Raw genomic sequence first — 13,375 nt, 5'->3', positions numbered from 1 at the left:
CCAGTGACTCCTGTTGGGGTAGCATGACATGCCCACCCAGAGAACTGAACCCCTGTCTCTACACTAACCACTCAAAAAGTAGGTGAACCCATGTTTCTCCATCCTGCTGTGTCCACATATGCAGGTAATCCGGACCAGAGTCCAGCTAGAAAACGACCCACTAACATTTTGTCTACGCTGAGCAAACAGGAGATATGTCCTCTCCTCCTCCGGCCTTTCCAGACGCCTCTTAATCCGAGCCAAAGCCATAATACAGTTTGGTCATTACTTGTAAACGGACCCCCTTCCCTTTCCCTTCCCTTCCCTCCCTTTCCCTTCCCTTCAGGCCTGCTCACACTCTCCACAGCGGGTCAGGCAGCGCTTCCTCAGAGGGCCTGCGGTGCTGACTCCTCCCTCACTTCCTCACACTCTGAGGCTCCACCACACTCGCCGTGGATGCCCGCCGTGCCAGCGCCGAGGAAGCAAGACGACTCAGCCTGGACACTCGGACCGTCCGTTTCAGAGTCAGAGATGTGTGACTGAGGTTTTACCGCTACGCTTCTATTTCCCGCTTTTATTAGATGCGAGTCTCGCGCGTTCCTTCGCGCCGAAATGGCCCATTTGAAACGGCAACGGTCGTGGCACGAGGACTTCGCGAGGAACTTTTTCAAACTGTTTTCCAGAAGTAAATCGCTGGAGCCGGAGAAAACGGAGCCGGAGCCCGAGAACGGGTAGGGCGAACTGGGCTGTTACCAACTTATCCGCCTTAAAAGCTGCTGTATTTCACTGTTTACTACCTTTTACTGTGTCGTAACGTTTAGCTTGTGCACAGCTATCCGTGACTACCAGCTTCTCCGAGCCTTAAAAGACGATACAAACCAGCACCTGTCAGAACCCGCACCGCCCGAGGGTTCATTACCTCTGTTACTCCGAGGTTATAACTTAAAGGGGAATTTCACCGGTTTTTCACACTTTCTCCTTAATTCGTTTTTTAAGAAGTAAGCGACGTCATTCAGAGTGATTCGGAGTTAAGCGGTTCATTTGTGGAGAAACCTCCCAACAGATTTTCTTTACAGTGGTGGTGATGGGAACCAGAGGTCCCAACACGAATATAGCCTTTTTAATTCACTACCCAAAACCCCCTGTGAACCTGCTGAGTTAACATATCGCAGCTGTCTGACCAAAACCTTTTATCTGTTTTTGTCCATTACCTAATTTGAAAGTGACCGCTGTCCTTTATATTGTGTGTAAATTTCATGATGGATGGACCAAAACAAACGGCTCAAAATTCCTTGGGCAAAATTCTGGTTCCATTGACTTGCATTAAAAGTGAAGTAGGCTTTTTTCCTTCTCCTGTGAAGTTATCATTTAGTAGATACAAGGTTTTGTTCCGACAACATCGATGTGTCATGTTTAAAATTTGTCGCACAGTGGCCGTAAAACAGTGTCTCCGATATCAGGCGGCCTATTCATAACCATTCCCAGTAGTAACTTTCTGTGAGGGAGGTTTTGAGGTGGATGTCTGGTTCCTATCACCACCACTGTGAACAATTCTGGCTGGGTAGGTTTCTCCAGAACACAGCATTTTACACCAAACCACACGGAGTGACTTTGTTGACAAGGCGGCGTTCCACTTTAATAAGGTGTGTAATGTGACACTTTAAAGCTGGTAAAGTCATTAATAAAGCCAGAGAGGAATATTCAAGTTTGGTGTAGGTGTCTGAGCCAGTGGGAGAAAGTATAGTTTCTCTCTCCTTAGTAACTCAATAGGGTGTCTTACAAATGGAGGGTGGGTCAGCTAACATTCTCATGGGCAACGTTCAGTCCTTTCAGATTCCCTCCTGTCTTATCCCTCATGGAGACTGAAGGGAACCTAACACCCACTGCTCAATTGTAAATGTGTATTAACTGCACATGGGGGATATTTATGTCCTTTTCAGACCGATATTCGGACTGCGATTGAAGAAGATCAGCACCTCCACCTTTTCTGGCCAGATGGCCTTTTAGTTTTGTTTGTGTTGTCAAGTACGCATCATGTGGGTGTTGGGTTGCTTCTGATTGGTCTAACTCATCTACAGGCAGTTCCCAAGCTCCATGTCATCAGGTTACCCTTCCCCACTTAATACCTCAATTCAATTTGCAGCTTTTTGAATGTAAAAATCTGTGCATTGTCCAGGAGGTTGTCCAGGAGGTTGCTTCCTCCAGTGTGGACAATCCTCAGATACAAATATTCATATGCCAATGCAGTAATGACTCAAATAGAAGTAAAAGTAGCCACCAAAACAAACTTGGGGACTAAAAAAAATGGCCTTCCTTGGTAGAACTGCAGTGGGATTCTTAGTACACTGTTAGAAATAAAGACTCTGTGGAGGTACATTTTCGTTCATCAAGGTACAAACAGTGTAAATGTTCCCTCAAAGGTACAGCAGTGGTTTTAACGTCCAATTCTGTACCTTAAGTAAGTTTTCCCAGGTGAAAAATACATATTTGTATCATTTCATGACCCAATGTTTTAAAACAGAACAATAAAATAAAAATTCCCGGAGACGAGACGGGATGTGTGGAGTGGGTACATCTTGGAAAATATAATCTCAATGGAATATGATAGATATGTTCCCTGAATAAAGGTACTGAGATGTACCCTTGAGGGTCCCACCCTGTGACAGGAGGGGTACTGCCCCAGTGATCGTGTAGTACCTTTTTCCTGAGAGTGTACACTCAATGCCACTTTATTAGGTACACCTAGCTACAAATAGCTAAACAGCCAATCACACGGCCGCAACTCAGTGCATTTAGGCATGTAGAGGTGGTCAAGACAACTTGCTGAAGTGCAGACCGAGCATCAGAAATGGGGAAGAAAGGGGATTTAAGGGACTCTGAACGTGGCGTGGTTGTTGGTGCCAGACGGGCTGGTCTGAGTATTTCAGAAACTGCTGATCTACTGGGATTTTCACACACAACCATCTCTAGGGTTTAATGAGAATGGTCCGAAAAAGGGGAAATATCCAGTGAGCGGTCAGTTGTGTGGACGAAAACGCCTTGTTGATGTGAGAGGTCAGAGGAGAATGGGCAGACTGGTTCCAGATGATAGAAAGGCAGCAGGAACTCAAATAACCAACCAGAATCTCTGAGGAACGTTTCCAACACCTTGTTGAAAGTATAGCAGGAAGAATTAAAGCAGTTCTGAAGGCAAAAGGGGGTCCAACCTTTTACTGGCAAGGTGTACCTAATAAAGTGGCCGGTGAGTGTATATCCAGCATCTGTCACCATAGCATCTAAAGTTTGTTAGGTGCCATTTTTCTTTATGTCTGGGAGATAACAATGACAGAAGCTCAAATGTGAGAGGTTTGAGCCACTGTGAAACAGTCCGGGTACAGAAAACAAAATGAAATGAAACACAAAGGTACTGGTAACCAATAGGGCTGCACCAGGCATTCATTTTTATGGCTGATTTCGGATTTCTGTACAGGCTGATTTCATTTCGGTAGTTCAGACCTCACCATGTGTGGGATAAACACAAGATACACACTACCACACATTTCCATTGCTTTGTGTTAGCCAAACTTGCAAAACAAATGACATTGTTTGCTCTTTAATGGACTAAACTGATATTTACCTTTTTAAATTTTAAATTAGGTGCCTATTTATATAAAACAAATAAAGTGCTACATCAGAAGCAAGAGGCAGCTGGCTGTTTAGCTGTTGTGAGTCATGCAAAATTATGCTGCAACATTTAGCGTAGCAGCAGCGGCAGGAGTTTTGTGTTTTGAGCAGATTCTGATCTGCAGTGGTATCTTACAGTACATCACTATTTACTGAGCCAGGCTAAAGGTAACAAACACAATGCCAGTACTGTTTTAGCCTGATTGGCTTTGCAAAGAAAAGCAACTAGTAGTAGTTACTACCTGTTCCTATTTCTTTGTGGAGAAGTCATGTGAGTAGCTCATAGTAACTCAGTAATATTCGATGGAATATGAAGCACAGAATCTGAGACTGTTGCCTGCAGTAAGACGTAAAGGTCTGAAGGGAGCGATTCAGTTTTGGATGCGTCATTTTTATATAATATTCAATTAAATGTGTGGTCATTTTTGGCCAAAAAAGGTTTCACTACTCTGTTCCTCGAGACATGTATATACGTCTGGTGTGTATATTCTAATTAAATTAAATATTCTAATTAATTAAATAATTCTAAACTATATCAATAAAATCCAGTCAAATCTTTATCAAAGTTGAGACTTAATGATGCATCGAATCAGTTCCTATAGAATTGCAGTCTCATAATTTTGAGGTCAAATGTTTGCATCCCTGGTGAGAAGTCTAGTGTGTTGTGCAGTGTTTATATGTGATTCTTGAACTTCCTTTCTTCCTTTGCCTTTCCAGGGAGGAACATAAGGAAGACAGTCCTGCTGGCCAGTCTGATGAGGCTGATTCACTGCCCACACCTGAGCCTCAACTCACCACCGAACCAGAAGCACAGGTGCAGTAGATCAGTGACTTTATGAGCTCCCTCTTTACTCTCTGCGGTCTCTCAGAGACGAAATGACGCTAAAGAGCCCACGAGCTTTGGCTGAAATTGTTTTGAGATCATCTGCTACACGTGTTTTAAATTTGTATGAGAATGATTCCATAAGCTAAAGCCATGAGGATCACGGCTGATCCTGGACTGTGTGTGTGTGTGTGTGTGTGTGTGTGTAAGATATTTAATTTGCAAGAAAGAATTAACACTTTTGTTACCGGCTTTGTGTCCATGGCTACTATCTGCACTGTTGAACTCTGTCCAGTTCAAACACTGTCATTGTCAGTCAGTCTTGCTGAAGTATGCCGAAGTAATTGTTTGCCATTAGTTTTACGGTATACTTGCGAGGTACGTGTGGTCAAATCCAGATGAAGGCAGAGGGAAGTTAATTGTGCAACACCTACATACAGAGTTGCTACTGTTTAGCGGAACTGTGTCAGTAGTAGAACTGTCACTATACTAGAATTTTCACTTAGGATCATAGTCCTCAATGCCAAAATGATGATATTGCAATAAATAAAATATTTATTGGATTGAACTCAGAAAAGATTGTAACAAATTGTTCTATAATAACAAAACATGGCACAAAAGCAGACAGGCCTCCGCCAATTTAATGGTCCCTTTCACGTTTCAGAGTGACCAGTCAAATTGTAAGGCGTTGCGTTGTGTTCCGTAGAGCCTCCAAACAAAAACACCATCCATATTCCAGAGCACACGTTATATGTCGTGAATTCAGATGATTTGAGAAGTACAGGCTTGGGGTTCATCTCTGAATCATGAGTTTTCTATGAGATGGAATGTTACAGAAACACAAATATAGGAGTTATGTAAGTCCTGCATGACAATATCATTGAACGAGTTGAACTCCTTTAACTTACCAGGGCAGGGTTGAGTCATGTAGACGTAGCCGTGGTCAGGTGTGAACGGTAATGGCACTGCGCTTTCATCTAGTGACCATTGCAAACAGGCTATAAATCGATGAAATAGCAGGTAAGGCTGAAGTTTGGAGTTGTGGCTCTGCCTTAAAGTGTACTGCTATGGCTTGTGAACTGCTGTGTTCACAATTATTTTCAGGTAAGGGAAATGCGTCAGGTTGCAATGGTTTCGGGGAAAGATGTGCTCGATATTACCTAGATTTCCTTTGAATGGAAGTAACAGATATGCTTAAAATTATGGTTATGAAGTGTAAAAATGATTGTTGTTAAGTTATTTTGAGTGGCTGTTCGAGTACTTGTTTGGAATACATGTGCTGGGACCAGTCCTAATGAAAAGTATTCAAAGTAAGAGTAATTTCTTTACCATGTTGTAGTACTCAAGAAGTACTGAACCTTTAATACTTTATACAGCGCTACTGAGGTGGGCTTATTAAGCCTCCTTAGATTTCACACTCACTCTAACTCCTTACCCACTTTTTCACCTGCAAGCCTGATGCACAGCTGCGTTTGTGAAGCTTCATTTCAACACCCAAGTCCCAGACTTCACAGGCAACCATTCATTATTGATCAGTAGCAGCTGTGTGCTGTTTGCCATACGCTTCAGCCTTTTCCAGTGATATGGTAGTACAGTAAATGATGGACCTGTGTCCACATTTTCCCCATATGTGTTGCTTTTGCTGTATAATCCCAAATGTGGCTTTGATGTTTTTCGGACTGCTCTTTCTTTCTTCTCATTTGACTTTGGTTCTTCTTTATCAGATGATTTCCCTCAGGCAACACTCAGAGCTGGGTATGTGCTGGTTGTTTTTTTTGAGCTGTGTTCTCTCGTTTTGGAAAGGCTGTTTGATAAGTGGGCCAGCCGCAGCAGAAGTCGAGGCTGGGTCTGCTTTTCCTCCAAGGGTGTTGTGTTTGTCAGCACTCCAAACAGCCTGAGAACGTACTCATCAGAGCTAAGGCCGCTATGAAACACGCTCTCCTCCCTCATCAGCTTCCTGCTGAGCTTCCTGCCACTCTCGCTGGGGGAGTGAGAGAGAAGGAGGGAAGGGAGAAGTGAGAGAGATTGCACATGGAGCTGGAGTTTGGAGTAGACGATATGGGTGCACGATATGTTGGCCACCGATATTTTTATGAATGGAAAACTCAGACCAGCGCAACACACGCTAACACACCACCACCACGTCAGTGTTACTGCAGTGCTGAGAATGATCCACCACCCAAATAGTACCTGCTTTGTAAGGAGTCTATGGGGGTCCTGACCACTGAAGAACAGGGTAACAGAGTATCAGAGAAACAGATGGACTACAGTCTGTAACTGTAGATCTACAAAGTGCAGCTATACAGTAAGTGGAGCTGATAAAATGGACAAGGAGCGTAGAAACAAGGAGGTGGTCACAATGTTATGTAATGTGATAATGTCATAACGATGATTATCCTGTCTATTGTAGCTGTGTTGTGGGTATGTATTGTGAGTCATCCATCCATCCATCCATTTTCTAAGCCGCTTCTCCGTCAGGGTCGGTGCAGGGGGGTGCTGGAGCCTATCCCAGCAGTCTTTGGGCGGAAGGCAGGATACACCCTGGACAGGTAGCCAGTCCATCGCAGTGCAGACAGACAGAAACAGACAGTCACTCACACACTCACACCTAGGGGCAATGTAACATGTCCAATTGGCCTGACTGCATGTCTTTGGACTGTGGGAGGAAACCGGAGAACCGGAGGAAACCCACGCAGACACGGGGAGAACATGCAAATCCACACAGAGAGGACCCTGGTCGCCCAGCCAGGGAATCAAACCCAGGCCCTCCATGCTGTGAGGCGAAAGCGCTACCCACCGCGCCGCCCAATGAACCCGGTATTGGGCCCAACAACAACAAAAAAAAAAAAAAAGTCACTTGTTTAGGTCTGCTGCCAGAGGAGTTAGGCAGTGTGCACATCCCTGTTAGCAACAGTGCAATCATTTTATCAGTTTCATGGTGTTGAATCTAAGCTTTCTGTGTGCTGCTACTTTTTTTATCACTGTAGAAATGATGCACAAGGCTTCCTTTATTGTTGGATGCATTGTGTTTATTATTGATTTGTTTCAATACCAAAATTTCATATGATGCGTATGGTCGACTTCACATCACATTATACATTTTTTGATACGTACTTCAAAAAGAATAACTATTGTATTTATTTGTAATGTATTTACTTATTTAATATTGTAATGTATTTATTTATTGCTAATTCCCAAACCTTCTTTTGTATGCTAGTTGAAGGGGAAATAGGCACCAGTCATTTTTAACACATAAAAAATTATGTTAAGTTCACTATTTGTATTACATGTTGCACATGTTATTGTTGTAATTAGCAATATGGCAAAAATATAAAATCATAATAGATGTCAGAAAAAATAAATGAAACCTAAACACGTGAAGTATTAAGTTATAGAGATGAAATAGTGCCACATTTTCAAAAATACTATCAAAAACTATGAACCAAATTATTTGTATTCACCATTTCACATACTGCACTAAATCCAGTTAAACAGGGCTAGCGGTGCTTTCTTTGTAATCAAAAATGTCTCAAAATTAAATTAATTGAGCATTAGAAGTTTATTTACAGTCAGACCTTATTTTTTTTATTTTTATTATATAAAATGTGGCTCTTCTTCTGTCAGAAATGAGTGGCAGGAGATTTTCTACCATGGGTTGATCCTCCAGGACTCTCTACAACTGAATAGTGGAGCAAATCGAAAATCTGCACTTAGCGGCTGCTTGAATACTGGGGGGAGAAGTGGCTATTAATTTTTTCGTTCCACCTTAAATAGAGAAGCTGTTACTTTGTGGCACCTGCTTCTTTGGTGAAACAGCAAATATGTCTAAGAAGCTGGCCACTTTTTACCCGTCATCATTGAACTTGGCTGGAGAATGTGGGGATGGTTTTGGTTGTTCTAGCACATGCATGTTATCTCTGCTCGCTATTTCACACAGCTTAGCAGATGAAGTAGGCCAGTTCCAGGAGCTGCACAGCTGCTTTTTTAACGTTTGTAGTTATTGCTTTTAGGAATATCTTGTTGTGCTGTGTTAAATAGAACTATATAGACTGTTTTGGGTATCACATGTTTTACAGCATGAACTACCTGTATTTGATTTATAGCATATAGCATTCTTCTGGTCGAGATGCTCAGCAGTTGTGTAGTGGCTGGTTAGTGTAGTGGTTAACACCTCTGCCTTCTACACTGTAGACTGGGGTTCAATCCCCTGCTTGGACAAGCACCCTACACTATACCAATAAGAGTCCTTGGGCAAGACTCCTAACACTACCTTGGCCTTCCTGTGTAAACTGATCAAACGCCAAGCCATTCTGGATATGAGCGTCAGCCAAATGCCATAAATGTAAATGTAGACATGAGCAAGAATGAACTATATCAGACAATTCCATTCAGTCTGATTCCTTGTTTTTCCCACACTGGGCTTCATCTTGTGGACTTTTATGGCTGGTAAATATGACTAATGTTATGCTGCCGCGTCAGATTTATTGGCTGGTTTGAATAGGGGCGAGAGGTTGAAAGGGTACTTGTTCCGGTCTCTGTAGTAGATCTATTGTGTGTGTTCACAGGAGAACAGCTGCCTGAGGTGCCCTAAATACACTAATCTTCAAATCTCATCAGCTCGGAAAGTCCTTTTGTGTCTTGTGTGAATTCCTGGAGGACCTATGTTGGCGCGAGACGTAGCAGTAGCAATGTTTTGTCTTGCTCATGGCATGCAGATGTTTTTATGTGTTTTTTTTTTATAACCATAGGTAGGTTTTCTTCTTTCTTCACAAGGGCATACTTGTGATTCAGGTTGTTATTTTCCTCCTTTGTGTTATTGTCATTACTATTATATAGACTGGAAGAAACGGAGATCCTTCGTCAATCCTAGTACTCTGAGATGCTTTATGTATGTGAACCCAGATCTGTGGGTCCTAGTCTTGTGCTGCTGGACAGATGTGGCTTCAGATAAGCGCTCTCAATCCATGTCATTGTGTTTATTGGGATGTGAAGGTGAGAAAACTGTTCAGCACTGTCCCAGATGTCATGTTAATATTTTAGTTATTATGTTGTTTTTTTAAAACAATAAGGCATGAGAGGCTGTGTATTACAGTAATTTCACAGTTAAAATCACAGTCACACGTGTAATCCAGCAGTGTAGCTTAGCAGCAGGCTATGGTTACCAAGCAACATAAGTCAAAGATTATTCTGTGAACAGCTCAGTGTTTTTAATAACTTGGCACATTAATACACAATTCATTTCATGTGTGCAGTCAAATATGTCTACATCAGGGATTTTACAACAGCTTTGAATGGAGCTCAAGCAATCAGACACACATTTTTGTGTGTGTGTGTGTGTGTGTGTGTGTGTGTGTGTGTGTGTGTGTGTGTGTGTGTGTGTGTGTGTGTGTACCGGATCAGCTGTTATATACTGTATGGTAGTGAAAGAGTTAACATTGCGGTGGGCTGGACTGATGGGGTTAGGGGAGGGTAGGGGGAGGGGGAGCGTGCTGCTGTCTCAGTCACATTAGCATTTTAGGGGCAGTGGCTGCTGAAACGGTGAAGACGGAGAGAGCAAGGTACTTCTAGTGATCAGCACTACTCACTTTACCGGCTCACACCTCAGAAATCTAAGCAGACTGAGCCCTCTCTCTCCATCTCTCTCTCTCTCTCTCTTTCTCTGCATGTAGGCACTGGAGCACTCGGAGCAGGACAGGCTGGTGGAGGCAGACAGCGTGTGTGATCCAGAGGGTAGTGTGCAGGGCGATGTGGAGCGCGACCCTCCTCCCGTCACCCCTCCTGCCCCGGAGCCCCAATCTCCGGCGATTCCTGTAGACGGCTTCTTCAGACGGCTGGGCAGCCTGTTCCTGTTTGGTCGAGCTGAGCCTGGGGGAGCTGACAGGCAGAGTCAGTCCGGCACGGAGTCAGAGGTACAGGGAGCAGAGGACGCACAGCACACTGACCCCGAAACAGTGCCCACAGGAGAGAGAGAGGCACAGACGAGTGTGGAGGGAGAAGAGCAGCCACAGAAGCCTCTGGAGCTGTCTCGGTCTGTGGCTGGTCCAGAGGTTAAAGCCACATTGCACCCTGAACAAGACATACAAGACGCACAGTGAGTAGTTTCACGCTGTCCTGCCTAGATGTGAGAGCTGTGTATGTGTGTGCGGTGGGAAAACCTAAGAATGCAACTCCTGGAACTTGCGCCTTAACTATCCTGGCAGTAAGTTTCTTTGAATATATATTCTTTTGATCTTGGCCCCATTTCGCTCTCAGCCTCCTGGGGCGTGATAAGTTGTTATCTAGCTGTATAATTATCCATTGTTCATGCACATAATTCTGCACTATTTAGTGGTTACCATTCATCTTACCAGCACTGTATGTTCTTCTGTTTTGAGATTTTTGTTAAGACGTTTTAGTAACTAATCTAAAGTTGTGGTCATTGTTTGCTTAAGCTAGTTTTTGATGTGACAAAATGCAGTAATGCAAATAATAAGGGTGTAAAGTTCAACATGTGTAAAAACATTGAATTTGAATACATGAACACACGTGTCAACACCGCTTGGTCTCGCATGGATCACTGTTCATGGAAACCACAGTCATTCTTCATTAAAGTGGGCAAGAAAGGGGAGCAGCCTATAGTATGCACACACCCATGGTTAAATCACTGTGATTTTTTTTATAAATCAGCTTTTAACTGCAAGGGTTGTGGTTTGTGAGCTTTATTTTGTTAGGGAGTGGTGCAGCAGGCATTCTGTTGAAGAGCTTTTATGTGTTTTGAGCCAAGCGAATCTGTGTAGTATACAAGTAGAGCTTGGTAGAATCACTTTTAGCATGTTCAGCATATGAAACATATAAAAATCAAATTAGATCTTGAGCTTGGATCTGACCTCAAAATTTGATTGACTTCTAAAATATGTGCATCGTTTTGCATCAAATGTCAACGTATGCATGTATGCTGTGCGCACAATAACATATGAGCACAAGGCACATATTCAGGTATCAAAAAATTGTATTATATCGAGACACCACTGTATCAGTTTGAATTTTGTGTATCGTTACACTCCTATCAACTACAAGCCGTCGTTTACTAAAATATAGGAAATGCACGTTTACGCAGGTCTTTGTAAACACAGACCTAGTCCTGGTGAAGCGGTGGTCTGATCAGCGCTCTAGCCCTGCGGTAGTAGCTGATCTGTGAAAGGCACTTACTTAAAGTGACTTTCTTTATGAGAAGTTTGATCCTGGAATAATAAGCATGATGGAATCTCAATTCCCAGACAAAAGTTGCCATTGTGTCTCTTGAGCGTGTGGGATCAACTTCAAAGGGGGCTCAGGCGAGCTGGGTGTGTCACACACTCGGCTGGAGACGGTGGGAGAGGGAGGGTGGCAGGACTGCGAGTTTTAGCCCCCTGGGGTGAGCCTGTATGCGTGCGTTTGTGTGTATGCATGTGTGCGTGTCTGTGTGGTCTTTAATGAGCATGAAGCAAACACATCACAAGGTCACTGTCTCGACACAGCCTCCGCATCGTATGATTGCGCTCACCCCGAGGCCTGGCGCGCGGTGATGATGTCATTGCCCTGGCGGTATGGGCTTTCCACAGTGCTGTCTTTCATATGGAAGAGACAGAGAGTCTGAACCACACACTCAGACACAGAGAAAATAAACAAAACAGACCAAAAGTAGGCCGGTTGGCTCACATGGTTCCGTTACGCCCTCAAGTAGGAAGGAGGGGAAGAGGAGAGGAAGAGAAGGTAGAGAAGAAGACGAGACAAGATAAAGATCAGGATGATGCGCTTAGATTAGACGGAGCTGATCGTCTTATTTCAGCATGAAGCCGCTGCATCATAAACAAACAGAACCACACGCTGAGAACCAAGTGGCTTTACTTTAGACCATTGCATGGGAAGAGTTTAGTGAAAACTACAAAGTAGCTTTGGGCCGGTAATAGATATCATCAAATATTGCGAAAATTGACTGGCACGCTGCTTAATTTATTTATTTTTATTGCTTCACATTAATTGAACCATTCCCTTTGTACAATCATTCAAATCTTTGGTTAGCTCAAAAATGTATACAATAGAAAAATTGCACCAGATTGTTAACGAACATCACAGACATACGTACTTGGGGCCCCAATGGGTAAGATAATAGCAGAAATTTTCCATCATGTAAAAAATACTGTGGTAAATGCAGTAAAAACAAAAAGTCCAGGACATGAGATCTACTTTAAAATGACCAGGGTTATCCCAGAGAAGGATGCCAATATGCCAGTTTGGCAATATTCTGTTTTCCAACCACTGAAATGCTGAGAGTCCTTGGATGTTAAGGGTTACATACTGTCTGTACAGAGTAGAGCTATCGTTAAAAATTATTAAGCAATATTATAAGCTAACCATGTTGGTAATTGTGTGGTAATTAGTGGCTAGTGGCTGGTACAGTATAGTGGGATACACCTCTACCTTCGTTGCTGTAGACTGGGGTTCAATCCCTGCCTGGGCGAGCAGCCTACGCTATACCAGTAAAAGTCCTTGGGCAAGACTCCTAACACTTCGCTTACCTGTGTAAAATGATCAAATCTGGATAAGAGCGTCTGCCAAATGCCATAAATGTAATTATACTACCATCAGGGAATATGCAAGCTACAGTTTAAGACTAAATGCTCTGTGCTTGAATTTGATGCTGTTAATTGTGGTAATTCTGCAGGTGAACTGTTGAAGCTTATTACAGACTATAAAAAAGTGTTTAAAATGAAAAGAAATTCACAGCCTTCCAATGATAATAAAACACTGTGAAAAAAGGGTTTAAATTCTGTTAACTTTAAGATGCCACCATTTTACCTGACACATTTCTGTTTGCAACCTTTAAGCTTTCACTCTCTGTCCGATTTCCTTCTGTAAAAAGCTCCAGTTTCACCTTAAAGTGCGTTATGT

General features: G+C 43.0%; 1 protein-coding gene across 1 annotated transcript in view; it reads left to right on the top strand.

Annotated features, from left to right (window-relative positions):
* The first annotated feature begins 330 nt into the window (after nucleotides 1–330).
* LOC108423798 overlaps nucleotides 331–13,375 on the top strand; it is a 51,626-nt gene continuing 38,581 nt past the window's right edge. The window contains exons 1-3 of the mRNA XM_017691380.2: nucleotides 331–710; nucleotides 4,360–4,456; nucleotides 10,135–10,556. Coding sequence (XP_017546869.2) covers nucleotides 592–710; nucleotides 4,360–4,456; nucleotides 10,135–10,556 — 638 coding nt within the window. The 5' untranslated portion in view covers nucleotides 331–591. The remainder of the gene's footprint in view (nucleotides 711–4,359; nucleotides 4,457–10,134; nucleotides 10,557–13,375) is intronic.

Source organism: Pygocentrus nattereri, chromosome 18, assembly GCF_015220715.1.
Source record: "Pygocentrus nattereri isolate fPygNat1 chromosome 18, fPygNat1.pri, whole genome shotgun sequence".
Taxonomy (NCBI): domain Eukaryota; kingdom Metazoa; phylum Chordata; class Actinopteri; order Characiformes; family Serrasalmidae; genus Pygocentrus; species Pygocentrus nattereri.
This window is presented reverse-complemented; position numbering and strand designations above follow the sequence as displayed.